The sequence below is a fragment of the Nuphar pumila genome, chromosome 14 (assembly GCF_984573655.1).
Source record: "Nuphar pumila chromosome 14, dmNupPumi1.hap1.1, whole genome shotgun sequence".
Taxonomy (NCBI): domain Eukaryota; kingdom Viridiplantae; phylum Streptophyta; class Magnoliopsida; order Nymphaeales; family Nymphaeaceae; genus Nuphar; species Nuphar pumila.
Window position 1 is genome coordinate 6,012,819 of NC_143262.1, and position 27,160 is coordinate 6,039,978.

Below are 27,160 nucleotides of genomic sequence, written 5' to 3' on the forward strand. Positions count from 1 at the left end.
TGGGTCTTCTTTTATTTGGCTGATTTCTCGAGTTCCCCTCTTTTCCAGTTAACCCACATGGAAACAGGCGAACCTGATTTCTAGGGTTTTGCTGTGCCAAATTTGGAAAGAAAAAGAAGAAAAAAAAATAGTCAGTCTGCCTCTCTTCTCCTTTTGCTTCTTCCGAGTTCTTGCTAGTTGCTGGTATTGGTATCATCGGTAGCCGGTTTATTATTCTCTTTTATTACTCTATCTGTGAAATAAAAGAGTTGTGGTTTTCTTTCTCTATTTCCAGGAGCTGTGTGGTTCCTGAAATGGCGCGGGAGAAGATCAAAATAAAGAAGATCGACAACGTCACAGCGAGGCAGGTGACCTTCTCAAAGAGGAGGAGAGGGTTGTTCAAGAAAGCCCAAGAACTCTCCATTCTCTGCGACGCTGAAGTTGGTGTCATCATATTTTCTGCTACTGGAAAACTCTTTGAGTACGCCAGCTCTAGGTACCTTCCCCTCCCCCACAAAGGAAAAAACTATAATGTTTTCAATTAATTCTCCTCCTCTTTAGATGGATTGTTAGATCAAGATCTTGACATGCACGTTCCTCATGCATTACCCTCTCTCTCTCTCTCTCTGTTTTTAGACGTTTTAGATAGATGGTAGCGTTTTATGGTAATATTGGTTACATTAATTTATTGCTTTGGGAGTTCCTCCCTTTCCCTCCTCGAAGTTGGAAGGAGCTAATGAGATCCCGAGAAAAAGATCTTTGACTAATTAATGAAACAGGTTTTTGGGGAGCACCCGTATGATATGAAAGAGGGGACTGCAGTACACAAGTTACTATAAGTTATAACCACCACCATTTTTCTTTCCTTTTATCATTTTTTTTTGTAGTTTTTGTTCTTGTAACTTGATGGATCGGAACTTAAGAAGCTAGAACTAAAACACACCAATCAAGTTTCATGGTTTGTTGGGGTTGTTATCATAGATTTTCCGATCCGTTTTCTTTGTCCTTGAAGTCCTAACATATAATATTTCCTCGAAAACTATGTATTCATGGCATATGATTATAATATTTTATTTATAAGATCTTGAAATTCGAGATTAATGTCTTTCTTTTATCTTTGGTGGTTGTCTTCCGGAAGAAGGAAAACAAAATAAAACCATAAAGAACAAAAAATAAAGAAAATAAGAGGAAGAAGAAGATGCCAGTTTTGAACATTTGCTGAGAGTCTGAGTAGTGGGTGCCTCATTTGACAAATCCTCTTCTAATAATCATCCAGCGGTTTTCTTCTGCTAGTCTGCTTTGCCTTCTTCTTGCAGTTTGGTGACCCCTCTCTCTCTCTCTCTCTCTCTCTCTCTCTCTCTCTCTATATATATATATATATATATATATATATATATATATATATATATATATATATATATATATATCTTGATTACTGGTAGATTCACCATCTTTATCTTGCTGTATCAATGGAGAAGCAGAAAATCAAAGGATGAGCAAGGAATGAGTTTCCATGGTGCATGTGTGAGGCAGCTGTTTACATATTGCAACTGTGGCAATAGCCAGCTTTATTCTTCTTGCTAAATCTACTTTTTTTGCTACGTAATGCTGCGTTTGTCTGTGCCTTGGAATGAGCCATGGAACTAGGCCGTACAGTAAACACTGGCCTCATCTGTGAGCTCCATGGACCGTATGCTGTGCGGTTCGGAAGCTATGATTCTTCATACTGTTTTGTGCTTAATTCGTTCCCCGTCTTGGTTGCAAGCTAGGGTTAGGCAGGCTATCGTTTAATAAAAAACTAGGGTTTCTCAAGAGCCGTACCATCTCATTTTATCAAATACAGCTATACATTAAAGGTCAAAATAAAGACGGGAAACTTAGAATTTCTTTGAAAATCTGTGGTACGAAGATATTATGTGCTGCTCTTTGATTTTGTTTCCTTGTGTGAAATATCGTGCATCTCCAAATGCATAGTAAATGATCATGTGTGTACAAGATATTAGACATACACAGTATTTTTAGAGAATCCTTGTGTTGGGTACGGTGAAAGTGTGTAACAAGGCAATAAACATGGTCTGGCGTTAATTCGGATTAACCAAGTCCAATAATATGTGACTATTTCCATGGCTGAAAACGTCTTATATCTTCAGTTTTTGGTCCATTTTCAGAGAAGATTGTGACGGCAGTTTTTCCATATTGACCCAGATGATAATGTCATATGTGGGCAAATTTAGTTACTGCGCTTAATATGTAGAAAATTCTAGAGCATTCATGGGGGGTCAAAATAACTGCTGTTACAATAAAATGTATAAGAAATTGGCCTACTTTTAGCATTCTTCTCTGTATTCTATTTTAGTCGGTATACTGACGCTATCTGGTAAAGAAAACATGCAGAATCATGTGTGCCGTCATGCATCAGAATGTCTAAACAAACACCAGCCTAGGAATCAATGCAGTGTTGTATTTGGATATCAACACTTACTAAATACTTTGTTAAAGTGATTTTCTTCATCATAATCTGTATATACGGTTAGCAATGTCATTTTGTGTATGCAGTACCGGTTGATGAGATATCATATTCCTTTTCATTGGGCTCTCAATAACCATCCTTGTTGTAACAGATTTTCCCTGTTTGTCCTTTGGTTGGATTACTACTTTCCAATTAAACCGATGATATAAAACAAGAATTATTAGACAGATGTTTTTGGTTCTGTTTGTAATGGCGCAGACCAGGGATAGATCATTGTAATTGTCTTTATTGTTCTTGTTTTCCACTTTATCCCATCAAGTTTGCTAAATAGCTGTGACATTTATCATGTCTTTGATTTTTGTGTGGAACTTTTCAATCTTGCATATAGTTCCCAAACATGAACAGTTACAGTTCTTGTCTTGCCGATTCCTCCCGTAGGAATGACAAGCCAACATGTTTATACTATGTGCTTGTTTCTGGGACTTTTCCCGACCATCAGCTGAGGTGCAGGGGGAGACAGGCCAAACCAGAATAGCAGGTTACTGTTCATCGACCAAACAGTGTGGGGGAATTCAGTGGAGGCTGGACAGCGATGTGAATCAGCTTTGAGGGACCTTGGTGAACGTCTGCAAAGATGGGACTCTATTGCCAAGGCGGGGGAGCTTCCTAGCCTGCGCGAGAGTCTTGAAGGACTGTATCGTAACGAACACACTAGAACCTCTTGAGGTAAATGCTTTTGTTAGAGCAGTTCCAACGAATGTTCTTGCAAACTACGGTGTGGGGATCTCGTTATCCTTCCCATTCTTTTTCATCCTACATCCACATTTGGAAGGGGCGAGGAGAAGAGAGGCAATAGGGAGGAAGGCATAGATACTTTGCAATGGTGGTGGATGGAGAGAGGTCTGATCTCGCAATTTCCATCATGCATACAAGATTTTGCAGAAGATGGAAGAGCCAAAGAAGCGAAATGGTGATTGGGTCTGTGAACGGTGTAGGTTCTTCAACTTTCGGCAGCGATTGCACACTACAAGAAATCTATGGATTAGCAACGACATCAATCTGTTGCTAATTCGTCGCTAAACAGTTTAGTGATGGATTAGCGACAGATAACTTCCATCGCAAAATTCTAGTCGTTAATTAGCGATGGGAACTATTTGTCGCAAGTTTCGTTCCTAATTTGCGATGAATTAGCGAATGTCATGATTCGTCGCAAGGCCGTCGTTAATATGCGGAGATTTGGTTTGGCGACGGAATTAGCGACAGATCAAAATCCGTTGCAAAACATTGGCTGATTCACTTTTGTGATGGATAAATATTTGTTCCTAATATGTTGCTAAATTAGACATCGATACTAAATAGCGATGGATAATATCCGTCGGTAATCCGTCGCAAACAATAAAAATTTGAAAAAAAAAATTGTTTAAAACATAAATATCGAGAAAAAAATTCTACAATTTATATTTCTTGTACAATTTATATTTCTTGTGTATAAAAAACAAAGTACATATAAAAAGAAACCAAAACAATTTATCGATCCACTATAATCCTCGCCAAATTCTAATTATTTACAAGTGAACATTTACAAAGATTGTCTTCTGAAACAACAAGTTACAAAAAATTCACCACATGAATCTAATCATCACCAAGATTCTCGACGTCATCTTCTTCATTGTCTCGATCTGCCTTTTCAGCTCCTCTACGCTGATTATCTCCAGCATCCTACAAGAGAAAAGAAAGGTTAGTATTGATAAACAAAATATAATAAAATAAATTATATGCAATTCACCTAAGTTAAGGCAATCAAAGTAACATGAGTGAATTACACGTAATTTAGCTAGCAATAAAATGAAGGATATTAACAGAATTCAGATGTGTTCTATATGATTCAATCATGCATATACTAGCTTGAAATCTAACGACATGAAACAAATCACATGAAACTTTCATACCTGAGAGGCACCTGCAAACGAAGTTTCCCTGTCTCGAGAAAAGCTGCACAATTCATTACGGACAACGTTGTAAATAGTCACGCATTGTGTCCTTAACAAATTGGCAAGCACCATCCCAAGAATTAGGCAGATCAGTCGGATGCAGTCGGATGCTTGGAGCTGATGCTGACGGGAGAAGTTTGAGAGCGAGCCATGACTGGAGGAGGCAACGACTGCTGAGGTGTTCATATTACTATTAAACCTGAACACACGACCCTTTTTTAGTTCACTTGTTGCAGTCACCCATGCTGCAGGATCCCATGCTGCAGCAGGATCAAAAGGCGGATATTGAGTGGAGTATCGCCATATCGCTCTACCATCTATTGCTTGTATGACTCCTGCAAAGTAATGATTACAATGTGGATTAATAATTAAGAATGATAATGTTTATAATAACTTGTATATTATAATGTTTATTAATACAGTAAATACATATCATTGTCGTTCTCGCCTTCTCTGATACGAACTCTCTTGTGGTTTTACGTTTACGTGTTTCAACAAGCACATCCTTGTATGACACAATGCCTCCTTTTTCTGCTTCCTGCGAAGTTAAATGATAAAAAATTTATTTAACAGGTATGCAACAATACTTATACAATTGAAAATAACTTCATGCAAGACATTCAAACATTGTAATACATTCAAATCATTCAAGTATACATTCAAATCATAACTCTATACCTATCGAAGATACATAATCAAATCAAAATTAACTTCATGCAATACATTCAAACATTGCAATACATGCATATCATTCTAGTCATTGCAATACATTTCAATACATTCAAATCATAACTCTATACCTATCGAAGATACATAATCAAATCGAAATTAACTTCATGCAATACATTTAAATATTACAATCCATTCAAATCAGTCAAATCATTGCAATACATTTCAATACATTTACATCAAATAGAGGTATGAATTACAAGATGTATTTCACTAGCTCGAGAATTTTATCTCATCACTTGTTTTACTTTCATATTTTTTCTTCTCTTTATCTTTTTCTTTTTCGTTGGGTGCCCATCCACTTAGTATATCATTTGGATCACATTCTTCAATGCATGTGCCATCGAAAAAAGATTTTGATGCTTCGTACACAAGCTTGGAGGAAGGTTGTAAGGGGTTACAAATACTGGCCAACACGAGTATGGAGTTGATCTACCCCCAAATGGATTAAATTCATCTGTACATAAACCGAGCCTAACATTTCTCACTTTCATTGCGAATGTCTGATGAGTACGATTAAAGTGCTTTCAAGCTTTCACGTCAACAAGATGCGTGATTTTGTCTTCATCATGTCAAACTTTATTTGCATGTCATCTCATGTGTTTAGGTGTCTTCGAAGACATATACAATTGTTACACTCTAGGGGTGAGAGGGAAGTAGCGGCGCAACTTGTATGACATTTTTTTTGACCTCGTGCTACCATTGCCTCTTGTCTTTGGCTTGAACCGAGGATGCCCACATGATGGGCATGATCTGCTATTTTCCTAATATTTGAAATACAATATGCAGTGATTTAGACAAGCATCTATCTTTTGATACCCCATACCTAGGGCGTTTATCATAACCTACGCACGATAGAAATTTTGTGGCAATTTCTCATCTTTGGGCAACATACTCTTCATAATGGAGCATTAACGGTCAAAACATGTTTGACTCAAATTAAACTTAGACTTCAGATTCATTAGTTGAAGAATTGCAGACAAGATAGTGTGACTCTCACACTCATCCCAAAGTGGCTCATCATCATCTATAAGTAAATTATAAAATCTACTAGCTGTATCGTTTGGTGCTTCTTCCCCTACACAGTTGGTACATCACTATGACACCTAGCAGAACCCAGTTCTGGTCCTGTAACATTAAATATCAAATCTATATATGGATTATCGTGCATCACATCCACCCGTGCATCAAAATTGTTCATAAATTATTCACCATGAAATGTCCAATTCTGATAATTACTCACCAAACCCTTCCTATATAGGTGATGTCTAACTCCATATCGATTGTTCTTACACATCGTGAAGGGGCATGTAATCCGACCTGTGAGATCCACTGTATTGACACTTGCCATTGCAAATTCAATAAAACTGTCAACACCATTCATATATTTAAGCGATACCTCGTTATCAACTATCCTATCGTACATCCATTCACAGTTTGCAGTCATTTTGTCGTGAAGTTACGGATATTATCCTAACTTGTTAAAAGAGAATCATCAGAATGCTATGACGAAGAAAATATCAAATTTATCATGCATTCGTTGTAGATGTAATGATTTGATATATATATATATAATATCATACAATCACAAGAACTATGATGCATGCATTGATAACTTAATATTTTCATGTGCAAAACCATTCATTTCAAGCATGTTTGAATCATTGATAAATTATCATTCATTTTCAAGTGCAAACTTAATCATAATACGATACATTCATTTGAAGCATGTTTTCACGATACAATTTTATATGGAAGTCATAATCAAATTGAAAGTAACTTCATGATCAAACATGCACCTGCAGCAAACACACTCTAATATCCTGCTAACTACTACCATGACTAGCATGAAATCCGAACTTCAAAAATAAGAACACTTTTATTTTCATTCTTGCTCAGCATGACCTTCGAATTCCTTCAAAGCAGTCTTAGATATCCACAACTAAGTGAGTGCGTGAACAGAAAAGTGTTGCATTCAAAAAATTAAATAACCTGTGATGCACATGCATCACTTACTGACCACGGGTATTTACCCGATTTTCATTGCTTTTGTCACTTACTTACTACGGGTCGCGGGACACAAGTGAGATCCATTGAGAAATCTGCAAGAGACACTGTGTTAAAATGAAGTTTATTACCCCATAACTAGGAGGGTGATGCCCCTTGTCGGAAATGAGCCCGGACAGGGAGACACAACCCTTTGGTGAAAGTGAGACAACCCCTGTCGGCAGTAAGGTCAAGGCAGGGAGGTCTCGCCCCCTCTCGTATCAATCATGAGGCAGGGGGCCTCGCCCCCTGCAGAGGCAAAAAAGACAAGGGGCAATGGGGCTTCGCCCCCTGTCGAAATTATCAAGGACGAGGGGCGAAGACACCCCCTGCCAGGGAAAACAAAAGGGTAGGGGGATTCTCCCCCTGCCGATCATTCTTTGGCAGTGGACAGGGGGGGGGGCCCTGTCGGGAAAGTCAAGAGGACAGAGGGGCCCCTGTCGGCATTCGAAAGGATAGGGGCGATGCCCCTTGTCATGTCGAAGAAAAAGAGGACAGGGCCAGAGCCCTTTGTCCAGTCGAAGAGATCAAGGGCAAGGGGAGGGCCTGACAGAGGCGATTGGGGCCTTTGCCAGCCCCCGCCGACTACACAGGGGTGGGGAGGGCTCGACAGAGGCTGTCGGGCCTCTGTTGGCCCTCCGGCAACCATAGGGGGAAGGGGGCAGCTACACCATAGGGTAAAGGGGGAGGGTTACCTGCGGACGGGGCTCGCCGGAAAACCCAGAGGGGGAGCAACGAGAAAGAGAGAACGGGAAGGGAAATAGAGAGGAGGTCGCCAGGAGGTCAATGGGCGTCGGGGGGGCGACGGGAGGTCGCCGGTCGGGCAGGCGAGTGATGGGAGGTCGACGGGCGGCAGGCGGGCGACAGGAGGCAGACAAGCGGCAGGCGACCGATAAAACAGAAAGGGAAAAGGGGCTCGCATTAGGGATTTACGGGAAATTTAGCGACGAATTCGTGACAGGAAAATTTTATCGCAAACGCCGTCGCAAATGTGCGACGGAGTAGTGACAAATTTTTTTTTGCTGCTGAGCCGTCGCGAAGTTGCGACGGAGTTTGAGATGGAATTGTTCTGTTGCGAATCCATCGCTAATTAATGACGGATTCCCGACGAAATTGTTTTTGTTGTTAATTCCGCAAATAATTCGAATGTTAGCTACAGATAGTTTTTTATAGCTAATCTGTCGCAAGGAAAAAATCTATCGTAATTTTCCGTCGCTAATTAGAGTTTTTCTTGAAGCGGTAGTGTGGCCAGTTCAATCACCCATGGATCGACCTGGGTCTGATCCAGGTTGAAGATGGGAGTTTTGTTAGTGTGATGCAGGGGCAGCCATGTGATTGTGCTGGTTCGCCTTTTTATGATGAGGTTACGCTCTTGAAAGTCCTTAAAAAGTTGAAAAACGTAAGGTGTGTGGTGCCCCCAAAACGCTATGTACTGTCAGATATCTAACGTCTAGCCACATCGATCTAGCATGATGCAGCTTGAGAACGGGGAGAAAAGAGAGCACAAGGGAATCTCTTACATTTGTTTTTACTGAAAATATTGTCATGAAATTTTAGAGGGTTTGGGAGTGCATACAAGCAAAGGTTTCTTGCAAATTTAGGTAAGCAGCAAAAACTAGATGTGCTTTGTAACTCCTAGTAAAAAATGGAGGCAATGGTGATGGGTTTATAAATCAATTATGGTAGGGATCTTCCTTTGAATGTATTTCCTCTATCGGTAGGTCTGGTGTTGCTTTAATGGTGTGGAAGGATTATCTGAAATGCATGATTATTCATAAGAGGAGGTTCTCTATTTCATTGTTTTTCAAACTTTCAAACTCCAAGGGCAAATTCTCTCTCATCCAATCATAAGTGATGTTTATAGGACAAACTCAAAGGGTTGGGGGGCATGAACTTTGAAAATTGGTGTGTGGGAGGAGACTTAAATTGTCTTCTATATACATTTGGATCTAATAAAGAGAAGCAATATACTAGAAATACGAAGAAATTTGTAGATTTTTTTGAAAAATGGGACAATGAATTTACACATTTTGGTCCGTTTCTTTACCTGGTCGAGTAAGAGGATGAGCCCTTTTTTTAGGAAGCTCGACATGTTCATTGTCAAGTGAGAATAGTGAGAGGGCCTATATGATAGAAGAACAACAATAAAGCCCATTACCATTTCTAACCATGCCCCAATCATGCTCGAATGGGAGAACCGATGGCCCTTCAATCACAAGTTCAAATTGAAGCCATGGTGCCCAAGAGACCAACAACTTGTCAAAAATATAAGTCATTGGTGGGTTCAACCCCAAGTGGCCCCATGGGAAGCCCTTAGATTTGTGAAAAGAATGGATTATGTTAGGTGACACCTCATTGGGTGGTATAGGATTGAATGGGTAGTGTGCTTCCAATAAATTAAGTCATGGAAAGAATAGCTCAAAGCATTGCAAAAAGATATGGTAGTTGTGGAGCTTGGAGCCTTGAACCTGTCGGGGAAGAAGAAAGGCAAGCTAGACAAACAAGCCTAATCAATAATATTTCTAAATAGAGAACAAGTCATGAAATAAATTGGAAGCAAAGTTTCAAGGTTCACTGGTTGAAAAGTGGGGACAAAAACCTTAGGTTCTTTCACTTGTATGCTTTCTCGTGAAAGCGCAAAAATTTTCATCCATCCATGTCAATAAGGGAGTTCCCTTACGAGAGTGAGGACATAATTGGGTAGGTCACAACATATTTTCAGGAAAATTTCACATCCGTGTTAGTACCACATTTCTTTGACATGAGTGAGGATGATCTAATTTTTTTTATGGGAGTGCACATGCCTCATTAAATGGTCAGTTTATGGTGGATGAGATTAATCAAGCAATCTAGGAACTACAGAGTAATAAATCACCAGTGGTAGATGGGTTTCCGATTGAGTTCCTTAAAGTGACTTAGTCAACATGTAGTGCTAGTTTTTTGGCCGTCTTTGATGAGTTTTACAGTAATGCATGCTTATCGGGTAGATGGGGGAGTCCTACCTGGCAATGTTGTATGATTCTATATCGTACAATATGTATTGTAACTATGGGCTAACTTAATATGAGATATGAGTGTGTATTGTATCTGTATTGTTTGTGTCATACGGCAACCCTATAGTGTATCGTTTTGTATGATACATAGTGTATTGTATGATACGTGTCTGACACACTTTAAAAGGGTCAAAACTCGACTTTTTTAATTTTGAGTTTTAAAGACCTCCCTAAGGCCGATTCTTTCATTTGTGTAGAGGCCTTTAGAGGAGAACCCACATATCCTAAGAGGCATGAGAGCTAATTGGGTGCCGATTTTTGCTCAAGGAAGACGACTTTTGTGGATTTCTCACATAAGAGTGCATTTTCATTAATTTTCACTCAAAGGAGTTGGATAAGGTAACAAATCCATATTTTTTGCTTTCTGTTGATTTTTTTTTTTGGGGGGGGGGGGGGGGGGGACATTGCATCAGATGATCCGGGATGATGCAACACTCAAGTAGTGAAGTAGTTAGTGAAAACCAATTGAAAATTGAGTGCAACTATTGCCATTGTATTGTTTCGGGTGGTATCTCTCGGTTGAAGCATCATTTAGCCGTGACATGGCACAATGTTGTCTCCTGCATGTCAAGGGATACATCACATATAAGTGTTCGTAAACTTGGATTTTGTTTTTGTTTATGTAATATGAAAGTCTTGTGATATGTTCTTAATTGCAAGATATTTAATATTTTGCATTGTTCTTGTGAGATATGCATGAAATATTATCTATATTAATTGATGTTTGATGATGTCTTATGCATCTCTTAGGTATAAATGCTTCATATGTGATTTTATGGTTGTATTTTGTACAATTCAAAATTGTTTCACGTGTTATAATTTTTTAGAAATTTTGCTAGTTTTTTTTATTTTTCTCAGTTTTTATTTTTGGAAATTTTAAGAGTTTTTTTTACCAAAAACTATAACTTTTTATGATACATTTCTAACTTTGGTCCGGATTGATACGGGTAATGATAAGCTATTTACAACCTTGCTACCTAGTGCTGGTGCCTAAAGGGCATGGTTTAAATGACAGACAAGTTTAGACCTATATCACTTCTAGGTACCCCTCTAAAGGTCATCACAGGAGTACTGGCTACAGGTGATTCACCAAGTGATAGGCTGCTCGCAATTTGCATTTGTCCCTAAATCAAGGATTCATGAAGGATGTCTACTTTCCCACAAGGTTGTGCACTCAATGATTATGTCAAAAATAAAATGGTTCCTATTAAGATTGAACCTACAAAAGATTTCAATACTGTAAGTTGGAGTTTTCTTTCACATATCATGAGAAGAATGGGAATAGGTGAGAGGTGGTATCGGTGAATAACTTCAATATGAGATTCCTCAATCTCAGTTTGCATTAGTGATAGTCAAGGAACTTTTTTCAAGCTTGGCTTGCCTAAACACAAGCACAAGCTCCTTTCATTGGTAAATGAGCTGAACCCAGACATGCCCTATTCGGTTTGTTCAGCTCGTTTACCGGCCCTAATCGGTGTACATTCAGCCTTTTGTTTTTTGCATGTGCTTCCATTTGATCGCCATAAAGATAATTTCAAATTGCTGTAGAACATGATGTGATTTGTGTTGACGGCCGCAATGAATATTGAGAAATAAGAAGGTTTAACTTTTAATTCTTTTTTTCCTTTTTTCTGGTTTATAAATATGATCTTCAAAAGCTTTAATCGTTGGCATGTTTGGTTCCTGAAGCACTGAAGAGATCGCTGAGAGGTATAAGATGCATTCAAAGACCCTTCAAAAAGTGGAAAGCCGGCCTTCTCTAGAGTTGAATGTAAGATTTTGTGTTTTTTATCACCAGACTGCGCCTATCTTTTGATTATTAACTTATCTCCTTATTTTGATATCATGGTCAATTAAATTTGTTTCCTGTCTAATGCTAATAAATTGATGCTTCTGTGTTCATGGGAGGACATTCTTGAGGTTCTTTTTTTTTTTGCGTCCAGGATTCTTTGCCACATTGGACAATTATTGAAATTCTATTTTATTTACATTGCGAGTAAACCTTTGTTTTTAATGAACAGAATATGCCTGCACTATAGATAAACTAATGTGCACCTTTTATAATATGTGAATTTGCGTCCAGGATTCTTTGCACTGGTAGACTGTTATTAGAACTCATTTCCCTTTTGTTTATCTTGCAAGAAAACTTTTATTGTTTAATGACATAAATATGCCTGCTATATACCTAAAATAAATGTATACCTTTTATATTATTTGAATTTATGTCAGCATACTATCCTTGTCATGATCCATTTGACTGCCACACATACATTTTGGGTTATTTAAACGTGCGTTCCTTTAGAGGGCTGTAATGGTGCTGTCTTATCACCTTACTTTTGTCATTCTAAGAGGCTATTTCATTTTGCAAGATGATGGCAATTATTAGAGTGCCTGTGATCTATCTTCTTAAGGTTATTCCTATCTTTATTCAACAGAAAAACTGGAACAACAGATTTTCAAATATTTGCAGCTGCACTGATCCCACTCTCTTCATGAGTTTGGCGAGAGATGAACTCATGAATATGGAGCCATATCTACTTTTCGATTTGCGTTTCTGATATTTGGTATCATGGTATGATACGTGGCTGAAATATTGGCTGATTGACCATGTTATTGCTATTGTTTTTTACTAAAGGAAAATTGTTTCATTCCTTTGAAGAGTGAAACATAATAGAGATACCGAAGCAAGCGATGAGGTATCACCTGCTGAAAAAGAAGACAATACATGAAAACCTATGTCATATAGGTACGGGTGCAGATACGGGTGGGGGCAGCACTTTAAAAAAACTTGGGTGCAGGGAGGGTATACATATATTTTAGCAGTTTTAAGGTAATACTAATTAAATGAAAAAAAGTATCATATCATCAATTCATCATGCATAAATTCATGTAATAAATCAAATTAACAAATAACAGTCTACATTTGTTATTCCTCATCAATAAAAAATAATACTACAAATAAATCAATCAATAGAAAACACCACCACAAATAAATCAACCTAAATATGTTATAGCTAGGCTTGAATTCACCCGAGCACAACTCAGTTGGCCTGGCTTCAGCAGAACTGAACTCAGCCTTATTGGGTTCGGTTCTGTTGAACCCAAGTAGAATCGAACTCAGAGCAACTGGGTTCGGCTCTGATCTGGCCTGGGTTCAGCCCTTGCTCCAACGAGGGGAAGAGGAGGAGAAGGAAGAAGAGCAAAGAGAAGAGGAGGTTGCAGAGGGAAGAGAAGGAAGAAGAAGAAAGAGAAAAGGAGAAGGAAGAAGAAGACAAAAGAGAAGAGTAGGCTGAGAAAGAAGAGGAGAAACAGAGAGAGAGAGAGAGAGATGTACCTGGCTTCACCTCTGCTGCCGAAAGAGGAGGAAGAGAGAAGTCGGGGAGGAGGGGGTGGGTGGCGCGATTGTACCCTAAAGCCCCCCAACCCCCCAAACCCATTTTAAAAAAAATAGGACCAAAATAGACTCGATCAACATTGATCAGGTTTATTTTGGTCAAATATAACCCTGGGTGCAGGTTGACCGCATCCAAGGTCATTTAACCGCACCAAGTGCGATATATTTTTATTACTGCACCCGCCTCGCGTCCCATCAACCCGGGTGTGGCGACCCTTATAAAGAGTCCCTGGGACAGACGAAAACTAAAACAGTAAAACCAAAACCAAAACAGAGCAGCAAGGAGGAAAGCCCTATACAGTACTATTGGTGATAATGATAAGTTATTTTTTCAAAGCTCTGGTTTTCTAATGTATGTTTCAAATTCTAAAGAACGGTCAATACTCGAACACTCTACCATGTAAAATATAAAAGGTGTTTGTGGTATATCAATAATTCTGAATTTCCAACTACACAGAGAAATACTAGGGCTTTCTGTAGGAGTTGGTCATTGATGTAGGAATTTAAGAAAGTTGTTTAGTTGGGAACCGAGGAATTCGATTAGGTAATAATTAGAAAACAAGATAGTTACAACATTTAGGAATCATAATTCTTATAGAAAGGGAACTGTAAATGACCTATTTTAATTTAATTGGGAATTATAAATGGACTCATTTTTTAATTTTCAAAATGTGAAAAGGTGTAGTCTACTTTTCCTAAATATGGGTTTTTTAGGTAATTCAGTAAAGGAATAGGTCCAAGAAAAAGTATTCAAGATTTGTTTCATTATGGGAAGAACATATACACTGTCATTACTGATTTGCATAGAATTCACAGGTTAGAGGCGAACAACAGGGGGTTCTCATATAATATGACAATTTTGACTGTTTATTTCTACAACAACAAAACAACAACAACAACTACGCCTTCATCCCAAAACAATTGGGGTCAGCGATATGAACCAAAAAAGAAATTCATTTTGGGTCTTCCACATGAATCCTTTTCCTCCAATTATTTCTATCCAATGCCATGTCCTCGGTGAGGTTCAAAGCATTCATATCCTTTCCTATCATCTCCATCCAAGTCTTCCTAGGCCTACCCCGACCTCTTTTAACTAATATATTTTCCCATTTCTCCAACCTTCTAACTGGAGCATCATTAGGCCTTCGCCGAATATGTCCAAACCACCAAAAAAGAAATTCATTTTGACTGTTTATTTCTACATTCTAAAAAAAAAACGTAATGCACATATGAAATATGTGGAGCACATCTTGCTTCTTACTACATATGGACCTAAAAAGTCGTTTTTTACTTCTGCTTCTCACATTACTTCTCCACTATGCCTCTTTCTTTGCTAACCTTCAAACACACACAAGCGAAAACACTCGCACACATAATTCTTTCAAGATGTGACTATAAACATAATCTTCGTATTGTTAGTGAAGAATGTTCTCTAAATTAATGAGATTTTTATGTGTGGATTTCTTACTTAGTATTCTTCGGCATTAAAAAATGCGTCCATTTTATTGACATTGGCGAATTTTTAATTGTTGTTTGAGGATGTTATGGTTGATATTCAAAACTATATGCTGGTGGGATTAGGCAATACTTAAAAGCGAAGATTAATGACGTTACAGATTGAATCAAGAAGATATGAGAAACAAAGAAGCATGGTGATTCATAGATAGTGTAATTAAATGCAGTTTCATGTTCGCAAGGCATAATGAGAATAAGCAATATTTGTAGTAGAGTAGCATTCACCAGCAGCTTCTCTGCATGTCTTAATCTCTTTTACTTTATTTTATTGCTTCAACTATTGCAAGTCTAAGTTGCTGTTTAGTTCACCTCCAAGAACCCTTAGCTGAGATGCCTCGCCTTACAATTCAGTCATAAATTTGATCTCCCATGCAACGTTGTAAAAAAGCTTCTCTGCATGTCTTAATCTCTTTTACTTTATTTTATTGCTTCAACTATTGCAAGTCTAAGTTGCTGTTTAGTTCACCTCCAAGAACCCTTAGCTGAGATGCCTCGCCTTACAATTCAGTCATAAATTTGATCTCCCATGCAACGTTGTAAAAAATGTATTGGAAGGCCTATCAAAAGGTTTTTAAGATGTAGTTGTATCAGGTCATATCATATCTTAAAACATGGCACCAAAAGAATATGAGAAATTCGAAAAAATAAATAAAAATACTACAATTAATCATAAAATCCAACAAAAAAGAAAATAAATGTAGTCACTAAAACCATTAGAACATCAATTAATCCCACAAGGACTATTAAAACATATTAATTAACAAGTAACAACAAAGCAAGATTGTTACTCCATAGCTGCTTCAAATGCTCAAGAATAAGTCTCTAACTCTGAAAATATCACTAAAAATCTAGTTACTTATCAATCAAATAATAAAGAAAAAAATCATTCTATTCTACCTTGGTTTATCAATGATAATGAGAACAGCAATAAAGGAAATCATCCTCTTGTCTAATTCGTTGCTTCTCTCTAGCTCAAGGTCGGCATAATCATTCTCTTCCTCTTAGAGCTCAGCTTGCAAATCAGTTTCCAGCTAACTTTCAGTGAGTGTCATTGTTCTTGACAACCCACTCTTCTTGCAACTAATTTTCCAATGTATCAACAACCAATGTTAATCAGGTTATAACGGCTCCTAAGGTATCTCTTGATTCTTTTAGTTTTTGTCTGCAAAATGCAACTAATATATGTATCTTATGTTCATATTTTGATATTACAAAATTGGGTTCTTATGATAGTAAGATCTAACCTTTGTGTGCCTCATAGTATACGTGACAGACAAGATCACATGAATGGGAGTGTTCCAACCTGTTTCTTTTTTCAGAGTTTGTGTGCTTAAAAAGGCTCCATTTTCTCTTGCACCCACTAGCATTACATGTTTGGTTATAAAAAGGGGTCATAAGTTTATAATTTATCAGTAAAAATTCATTACATAAAAAAATATAATTGAATATAATAGGATGTTATTTCAAATGCATACCTAGTTGCAATGCGCTATGCAATTGAATTGCTCTTTTTTTCTTTTAAAATTATTCTTGTTTTGGTTATAAAGGACCTGCACATGAATGGCATTTTGCACATCTTAATATGGATTTAGATCATGAATGTTTCTCATTTCTCTATCTTTCCCATACGTGGGGTTGTAGAGTTCAAGTAATAGCCTGTATCATGAATATCTTGATGAAGTTCACTAGCCCATCTCTTGTTAATAGTTTTCCAAAGTGGCTCGTAATATCACTTCTTTTCCTTGAAATTATTTAGATTCTGTTCTTTTGTCTAATCTATTTCATATAAGTAGGCCATAATCAGCCTCTTATCACTCTTTACTTGTCTCAATACTTTCACAATTGGCAAAATTATCTTTAGAAACATATTACATTCCTAGCAAAACTCAAAAGGTTACTTTACTATCTCAGTCCCAATTTTTTTTCTTGTGTGCTGACAAGTAGTCCACAAATCTGAAGCGAACATCTGCTTCAATGCATCTTAATGCAATACATGGCTGCACATTTTTAATACTAAAAAAAAACATATCTTTGCACTTTTAGAGCATTTGTAGGAAACCTATTGATGTAAGATATATAAACTCAAAGTTATTAGTCAACCTCCTCATCAAATCTAGTATTTATTAACGATTGTGTATAAATTTTGTCAATTCCTTAAATGTCTCAGTAACATAAGAAATTCCATCTATTTTTCTATTGTCTTTCAGCATGAGATCAATACAGTACAATGCATATGAGCACCAATCAGAATTGTTATACTAATGTATCATTTTTTAATACCCTTGAAATTTGTTGCATTATTGGTAATGAACTAACATTCTAAGGTCCAACCTCTTTTATCATTGTGAAAATATCTTTGGCAACTCATCTGTTGTATTCGATCTATCTAATACAAAAATTGACTTCAAAAACGTCACCCTTTATGACGAGATGAAAAGGTTTATGAAATTCTGCATCCATTGTTATGTCTGTTTGCTTGAAAGTTATAGCAGAACATATATAAGGTTCATCTTAGGCGAAAAACGTTGCCAATCCTTCATTCTAGACTCGTAAATCCTCTTTTTTAAGGTTGATTCTCTCATTATCATTGCTACCAGTGACCCTCTCTCAAACACTCCCAGTTGGCTCAGTGCCCCCATATTTTCAGGTGGCACATATCTCATGGCTGCAACATATTTCAGCTTTCAATTTTTAATGCTTCTTTTTTGTTTTCTATTTTCTTCCTCTAAGTGTTATGTGACAGTTAATTTGTTTAATTTCCGCGTTATAGCTTTTGGGACTTTAGCATTTTGCCTTGTACCCACTAAGTAATGCTTCGTTCAAAAGAATTCCCTGTGCAACTCCCTCCCACAATATATGCATCGATTGACCAATTGATTATTCTCATGTATTGAGATACAATGCTCTCAGGCTAGGCCTCTTGAAGAAGTCATTTTCTGAAAACAAGAAATTGTGCAAAAACCATTCAAAGTACATTAAAAGCAATGTCCTTGCAGCAAAGCACCTCTCCAGGAGTGGATGAAGTTTGATCACTTCATAAAACCCACTTTTAGGGTTTGGATTTTGGATATCTTTTGCACAAGAATACTTTCCCTGATGTGGATAAGGGTAGGACTCTTACAAAAACACTAATTCGTGATTTTCAGTAAATATACAAACTTCTAGGCTGCTTTGATCCAAAAGTAAAAGAGATGGAGCGTTATGGAGGTTGTGTTAAGATGGTGGCTGAACACTACTTTTTAAGCCATGGCAGTTACTCATGATATGGCTTGTACCATAGCATACAGTACAATATATCGTACAATGCAGGTTTATATAGTTTAATAATTGTTTCTTCTGATACGAGGGGCAATATGAGTTGTTCTATGGATTGATATTGTGATACAGTATACCGGAAAAGATATTTATATTTACAACATTGCCTTTGTGGTTTGTCTTTGAATGTTTACACTCAATAAGAACATATGACCTCTGAGCATATTGATTTAGAATGTGGAGATACGGTTATGAATACATAGTTAAATTAGCCATAGGAAAGCTGTTCGAGTCCCTTGATCACTTTGTTCCTCATGCTCATGGTGGACATAACTGATAGTTCTAAAATTACGAGAACAACGTTGGTTAAACAGGAAGCTGATTTCCATGTTGGCTTAGAATGATCGCAGAAGCCTGATGTTTCAAAACTTGTTTCTATAATCTTGTCAGGTGCATGGGCTTTGTAACTTGTGTACTTATTCTCTCACAGTTCTCTTCTTTTCTTTCTCCAATTCTTGTTTCATGTTATACAGTCATGCTTTAGTTGCTTCTGTTGTTTATGTAAATATTTTATTTACGTAGTTCATTTTTATTTGCGCCCTGAGGCAGTTGTTTTCTTGTGCTTTGCTATGTATAACAAACACGGCATCCTCCTGGCTGCCAACTGACAGTTTTAGTTATGCTTCAAAGAGTTTGTCTGAAGAAAGATGAGCATGATTTTCCAACGTAGCATCCTAAGGGACTACTAAATGGTTCATAAACAATTGTACGTTGCGCCTGTAGGCAAAAAGGTTCTGGTTGCTATTTCTTAGCCCCAAAAACATGTGCCAAACCACCACTAGTTTTTTTATTCCTGTGGCTGTTGTATGCAAGATAGACATATGTGGCGGTTATGAAGATAACAGACAAAAAAGAATATAATAAATATAGCTTACCAAATAAATACTCTCATTAATTATACACAGATTATGACATTGTTATCTTATCACTGCTCTTCCTTTTGTTGCCATATTGTGAACATTGGTGATCCTTGGTCACCATGTTCTCTTGCTGTTTGCTGCTATTAATGTAATATCGTTTCTGTCAAAAAAGACATTGTTATCTTATTTGCATCTATATTGTGATCTTTCATTTTTTTGTGTATAGTGCATGCTGCTATCTTTTTAAATTATTTTCTGGTATTACAAGTGCTGAAAACTTATTGTTTCTCTCATTGGGTCCTTCAATGCGCCCATAATCTTCTGAGAGCAGTTTGTCCCACCTAGCTCCCTCTTTTTAATGAGATGAAATAGATTGATATTGCCGAAGGCTTGAGACAAAGGTGCATTAGGTATTTTCCTAGCAATTAGGTGAATTCTTTTGTGTAGCCTTGTTTCTTTAACTAAAAACCACAGAGACACATAACACTGCCCGGACCAATTTGCATGCATGACATTTGATAGAGATTGATGCATATTTGCACGTCAATGCGTTTACTAAATAATTTAATGGAGCATAGTTGCGCGTCAATGCTTTTACTAAATAAGTTAATGGTGAATAAGGTTAGATGGTTTCATCAATTTGTTGAACTTTTTGTTGATCATGACATAAACTGCTTCTAAAGCTTGGTGTAAACAAGGGAATTTTATTGGCAAGATCAACATAAGCATTGCTTTCACCGTGATTATCATGTTTGTTGTATTTATGGACTTAAAAAGATACCGCCAACAGAGTTTTCATGTTGTTTTAGTTAGAGAACAACCTTTCCAGGATAAGCAAGCAAGTGTCTGAAACAAGCCATCTATTAAGGTATGCTTACCACTTTAAAATAAAAGAAAGCCTGGGTGAAGAATGAAAATCTGTGGAAGGCACCGTTGGAATTGATATCTTGTGCATTCTGTGTTTCAGGCAAATGAGAGGAGAAGAACTTCAAGGGTTAAATCTGGATGAGTTAGTGCAACTAGAGAAAGCCCTTGAAAATGGATTGAGCCGCGTGTTGTCACAAAAGGTTCGAGACCTTATATTACTGCATCAAAGCTTATATGTTTTTATTGGAAATTTTCTCTTATTAAAGGTACAATCCATGTGTTATAGGGTGAGCGACTGATGAAAGAGATTGATGACCTTCAAAAAAAGGTAAGCACTGAACTTTTCGTGAAATCCTACTTCGATCTTTATTTCTTGGAAAGTGGTTATGTAAGCATTGCTACTAACTTTAAATGGCTATTGTTCTTTTATCCTTTTTGTTTTACCTCCAAGAAGCACAATAATTTTTTTCTGGAATATAAAAGGGCTGTACTACCCAAAAGTACATCTATGAAAATGCATGCGTAGAAAGTTATAGGTGGAAAGTAATTTGTGAAGTGGCGAGTCTCATTTTTAAATAGAAGGCTGGTATGCTTTCACGTGATTATGAAGAGCTTAAGCTCACATAATGAAGAGCTTAAGCTCACATAATGACATGAAATGGTGGTTGCAGTTTAATAAAAGATCACAGCAATTAGCGCTCTTCCTAGATTTACCAAGAAGAAAATCGTTTGCTCAATGTTGATTCATGTTCTGTATTTTGGTCTGGTCTATTGCTATTTGTTTTTACGTGTTCACATTGCGTTTATGGTTTTTCAAGTACGATACAACTTCAGTGTTGAGGCTTGAAAAGTTTCCTTAAATTACACAACTCTCTGGAAGTGTTATTTATTCTAATAACACGATCCCTTTAACCCAGTTCTACTCATCCCCTATCGTCATTGATACAGGTTGTTTGGATCAAATCTGACCTCATAGACGGATTCAGCATGGTCGATTTAATAGCAAGCAACCTTTAAATTGTTTTTTCTCAACGAAAAAATATGATTTTTTTCAAATCACAAGATTTTTATGTTTTTCAGCTGTTGGCTTTTGGATCATGAAAAAATGCTGTATACAAGTTGCATTCCAGCTATTCAAATGTTGATCTTCAGTAAATGTATGATGTAGGATCATATCTATGGAGCCTGGTTTAATCAAAATAACTAGCATCAATTAGATCCCTAGGAGGGTTACGATGATAGGGATGACTGGATCCCAATTGCAATCCCTTCACTGTAAACCTTATGTCAAGGGCAGAATGAATTGTTATTTCAAGTAGAGTAGTTCTTTTTGCATTTTTTAATGTATTGGGCTTATAAATCTGACTAGATTGAGATATTGCAAGGTCGTGTGAACATGCTCAGAACTAGACTTCTTGATGCACATGCCTTCGTAAGGCCAACTTTCACTGTTGGCTCTTCTATTGGCATAAACAATGTTCCTGACCATTTGCTACTTGCCTCACAAGCCGTTTTCTTCACAACCCCCCCCCCCCCCCCCCCCGGGTGAAGTCATCTCTGACCTTGCAGTGCCTGAGCTTAATGCGTGCGAACCATTATCTGAGTGTGAAGATCTACTGTTCTTAGGCTTAATTTTGACAGCACAGTGATGCAGAGTTGCATGACCTGTTCATGCAATTGATGAGCTCATACTGATGATGGAATTCTCTGAGTGCTAAATTATCAACATCTAAGTCACACACACTTATCAACATCTAAGTCACACACTCGGCTATAAGGTCAATGCACCCGCGTCGACACTCCCCGACACTGGTGTGGCTTCGGACACGGGTCGGACTCGGTCAACGCATCGGGGCCGAGTCCATCCACATTTTGGATTTGGTCAACTTTGACCGAGTCTATTTTTGTCTATTTTTTAGGGCAAAAGACTATAAAAACTAAAAAAATTTGATCTTTATATATATATATATATATATATATACATATATAGTGGTGTCCCCTAATGGGCACAACTTTGACCGAGTCTTATTATTGTTATTATATATATATATATATATATATATATATATATATATATATATATATATATATATTTAAAAATATATATACATATATATAACGGTGTCCCTGTGTCCAAAATTTTTGAAATTACTCCGCACCCGTGTCTCACTCATGTGAGAGAGATCAACATGCAACAAGAATTAATACTGTTGAAGACGCCCTATATGAGGAATCATCTTTAGATTCTAGGGTTGGCAGAAATTCAATATCTTCTACTGTTATTGACTCTAATCAACAAAGATGCATCGTCAGCCTTTCTTCTGTCCATGTTCTTCACCAAAGGAAATGAGGCTTTTCTTGAGACAATTGTTGCTTGTATAGCTGTTGAAATGCCTTTCCCCTAATCTGCAGCTTCTTTGCATCCCTGGGGCATCAAGCTTCAGCAGGTTCTACTTCGCTCCTCGTGTCACTTTTACCCTGTGACGCCATCTTTTCGTTGAATCTAGCAATAGGTAGACTGTTTGTTGGTATTTCTCTTATTTGCATTCAACTATGAAGGCGTCCTTGTCAAACAGAACCATACTCTAACTCTTGACCTTGTTGTATTTCTCCAATCTTTTGATCTCAAACTTCATATGCACATTTAGCTTTTCTATCATAAGATACATCTCAAGATGAACTGTCAGTAAATGCAGGTGCATAATAAAGTGCTTAGATGTGCTTAGTAGAACAGACACTCTAAGAAAGCATATGAATGAATCTGCTTGAGCGAGTAGGAATTGAATATTCCACTTTAAGAGAGTCCCTTGTTCGCCCCACGAATCTTTTCACCCTGCAGTGTATTACATTAAGTTTCACAAGGGTTAGGAATACCTGGGAACTGATCAACAACAATTTCTTGGGAGTAGCTGGAGGCTGATTCACAACTTACAAGGTGCCTGTATAATTTGTTCAACCTATGGCTCTCATCCCTTGTTCAATAAATTGATTAGGATCTCATTTCAGTCAAGTAACCACTTGATCATCGTTTGGAAACCGCAACATTGCCGCTCAATCTTCTTCAAGTCCATGTGCATCTTTCTCTGATTAAGATTTCTTTTCTGGTGTGCGTCATACATGGTCAACGGTCACTTGTAACATGTTTACTTGTGCCCATGACCATGCGATTAGATGCTGTATTGGTCGGTAATTGCAACGTTTCCATTACATCCAATTTCTCAATGAAGGAAAACCCCCCAGGATAGCTACATGCAACAAATGCCAATAGTGATTTTAATTGAACAACAATAACAAGTTGTAGAGATCTTATCAGAAGCAACCGGTAGCAGCAGTTGCGAGTTAATTTATGGCACTATGAAAAAGGATTCTACACAGTTATGATTATTGAACATATCCTGGTCTCATACTTGAACCTGAAATTCAACAAGCAGCTTTCTATACAACTGCAGAGGATACCATGACAAAAAGGACAGATCCCAGGAAACAAGCTAGATATTGTCTTCTGCTGTCGGGGCAAAATGATCTTCAGAGAGAACATTGTCAGAATCGACACACAACAAGCTGCATTTGGCCATCTCCGCAATCTGCTAGTCAACCAACAACCAGAAGGGTGTAACGGGAACTCTCTCTCTCTCTCTCTCTCTCTCTCTGGGGCTCATTAGATGGAGTGTCTGATATAATGTGAAAAGGGCATTTTCAGTAGTGAGGGGTGATTCCATGGATTGGTTAACCTCAATGGTTGCAATTTATTGGTCAATTTTATATCTGTACGTTTTGGATGTTTGAAAAGATTATTTGTGTCACCGTCAACAGAAGTTCAGTTGGGAGGGTGTTGGCCTTCTCTCTGAGTGAATTATGATTTTGCTCTTACAAAAATACATAGGACTTCCAGACGTATTTGACAGTTCTCTCCCTAGGTTCGCAGACGGCAGAAGAAATTTTATTGAAAAATTGTGGAGACGCATATGTATATTCTCACTGGATCCCTTGAACATTACCTCTTGCAATGAAAGTACTAAACAAGACCATTTATTAACATAAAGAGGCGTTATCACTATATTCGTGGTGATGTACCATGTACTTCTGTTGGATGTGTTTCCTTCTGTTTGATTCGAGAGGATCGGTTTTGTAGGTGTGCATATACACATCATGCTTTATATTTTATATTCAAAGGTGCGTCTTTGTGGGGTCTGTGATTTGTTGTGATTGGTTACAAATTCTAAGCTTGAGAGAAATCTCGTTGTGATTTCTAAATGTGGTTTGAAACAGGGAGCTCAGCTAATGGAAGAGAACACCCGTCTCCGGCAACGAGTGAGATTTACTCTGAACCTTTGAGAGAGAGATTTCGTCTTACCTCTTGATTGATTGATGGGTTCTTTCTGTTTTTTTTGCAGATTGCGGGGATGACCAACAACGGCAGAGACGTTGGCGAATCCGACAACGTTTTCTCTGAGGATCGTCTTTCCTCCGAGTCCATCACCAACCTTTCTTCCATCCCCCCTCCTCCTCAGGACTACGACAGCTCCGACACCTCCCTCAAGTTGGGGTTAGTCTCTCTGTCTCTCTCCATAAATTCAACACCCCTCAGAAATGGTGTGCTGTAAGTTTTTTTGCCTTGTCCATTACCCTTTGCGGTTGCCAAAAAACCAAACTTTTGCTTTACTATACGTTGATGTGACATGGTTTGACTATGTTCACTTGTTGACATTAGTTATTCTTGAAAGTTGATATGGTAATAGTTTGATATAGTAATTGCGAAATTATGATGGAGGGTAATTTCACATGGAATTCAGATTTTATTAGGTTCATTTTCTCATAAATCACTTAAGAATCTGAGACCGCCTTGCGTGTTCAGTAACTTTTGCATTTCAGCAATTCCCTGAATGTGTGTAAATTGCAGAATACTGGCTAGTGTTGATTGATACTGTCCGTACTATCTAGTGGAAAAATCCGGAGTGAGCTTTATTTGTTATATCTAACCACATAGACGTATTGTACATGGTTCTTTTTTTGCTAATTGCATTTTGAATCGAGTTGTTTGTATTGAAAGGTTTTCTTTTAAATGTACCATGGAGGCTCTGTGTGCAGGTCCAAAATATTTTACAAGATGTTAACACAGCACCTCTCTCATTAAATACATTACAAAGAACAAATATATAAGGTCCGAATGATGAAACTTAATTGTCCAATCATCATTGGTTATAGCCTTCCTGCAACCAAATAAAGGGTGCAACATCTATAACCAATGATGATCAATTGTCGATTGTTATCACGTAGATTTTGGACCTTTTTTTGGTTGGAACTATATATATATATATATATATATATATATATATATATATATATATATATATATATATATATATATATATATATATAGAGAGAGAGAGAGAGAGAGAGAGAGAGAGAGAGAGAGAGAGAGAGAGAGAGAGAGATTGTAATAGGTGCAAGCTGAATACAATCTATCCGACTACATGGATGTGTTCAACATGGTTTATTTTACTAGAGATGAACAAAAAAAATTAATACATTTTGAAACAATGTTTTTTAATTCTAACATTTATTTATTTATCTCAAATTATTGACTTTTTTGTTTTCTTGGATTCCAGGTTACCGTTTTCAAGTTAATGAGCTGGGAAAATTCCGAACTTTCGTTTATGTAAAATCCCTGGGGCCAACAGACTTCAGTACAACTTCAAACTCGATGCTTTGTTGAGTATTATCCTGTATGAAATAAAACGCAAGAGTTATGACCCATATATCATGTGCTCGTTCTGGCTCACTGTCAGTCTTATTTTTTTATCACCGGGATTGGATGTGTCTGGGATACCAACATTTCAGATCCACGACAGCTAAATACATGAGGATTAGAATAGAAATCTGATCCAATACTGCCAAAAATTGTAAGATCTCCATCCTAAATCCGACCCCGTTAGGTTTTGATGAAGATTCTGAGCAAATAACCCATCGGTCAAGTTTGTAGTGGTCCGTAATCCACCTCTTGTAGTGACATGCATTTTGTAACATATACTAGGTCTCCAACATCGGACTTGGTCAGTGCAAACCAATTCCAAATCTGGGTCTCACGAGACCCGATCCAATTAGTTGTTGATGTAGTGGTTTTTACTTTGTGGTGGTTCGCCCATCTCTTGTGATCGCTGCATGGCATGTTTGGAAACTAGCCGGTTGGATTTTGTTTAGTGGTTGGTAGGTATTATTGAGTCTGATGCGATTTGATTTGGATGAAAAGGTTAAACCTGAATATGGATCGGACAAGCTTAAATGATTAACTTGGATATAGGATTTTCATTTTTTGAGATTTAGATATCCCTCAAATTTGGATTGGGATAAAGCGCAATAAGAATGAAAAAAAAGGGTTCTGTATCAAGCTGGAAGGCCCTGGTTCGAATCCCTCTGCTAGATGGGGCTTAAGAGAAATCTGGTAGGGGTCTGCCTAACCCTAGCTTGCCTTTCAAAAAAAAAAATTGAAAAAAAGGCTCTCGTGAGGAGCTACATCTTTTAGTTACCTTATTGTGCAAAAAAAAATTGAGCATTTTAGAGACTTGCACTTGTTTTCAGCTGTCACAAAGATACACGGACATGAGGACACGTGACACGGGTTTGACTTGCAAGTTTAAAAGTTTTTTCGAAAAATAGGGCATGAGGGCATAGAATATTTTAATTTTTTAATACTATACAGCATAAAAATAGTGTTTTTTGTGGTGGTATATAGATTGGTTTATCTTGAGGAAGTTCATAGGTTCACAGTTTGAAGTACCCGATCTCAACTTTAAGTAGGATAACCTCACGAGACTACAATTGCATCATGACTAGGGGTGGCAATGGTGTCGGGTTGGCGGGTCGACCCGACGGGTTGGCGGGTCAGCATACCTCAACCCGAACCTGACCTGTTTATTAAACGGGTCGGCTGTGGCAAACAC

At 37.6% G+C, this 27,160-nt stretch overlaps 1 protein-coding gene across 1 annotated transcript; it reads left to right on the forward strand.

Moving 5' to 3' along the window:
- Positions 1 to 25,978, forward strand: LOC149816176 (MADS-box protein SVP-like). Its single transcript, XM_089987371.1, has 9 exons — positions 1 to 130; positions 275 to 475; positions 11,958 to 12,039; positions 20,162 to 20,220; positions 20,320 to 20,419; positions 20,506 to 20,547; positions 24,489 to 24,530; positions 24,614 to 24,765; positions 25,829 to 25,978. The coding sequence occupies exons 2-9, from the start codon at positions 294 to 296 to the stop codon at positions 25,845 to 25,847; spliced, it is 678 nt and encodes a 225-aa protein (XP_089843497.1). The 5' UTR covers positions 1 to 130; positions 275 to 293; the 3' UTR covers positions 25,848 to 25,978.
- The last annotated feature ends 1,182 nt before the right edge of the window (positions 25,979 to 27,160 follow it).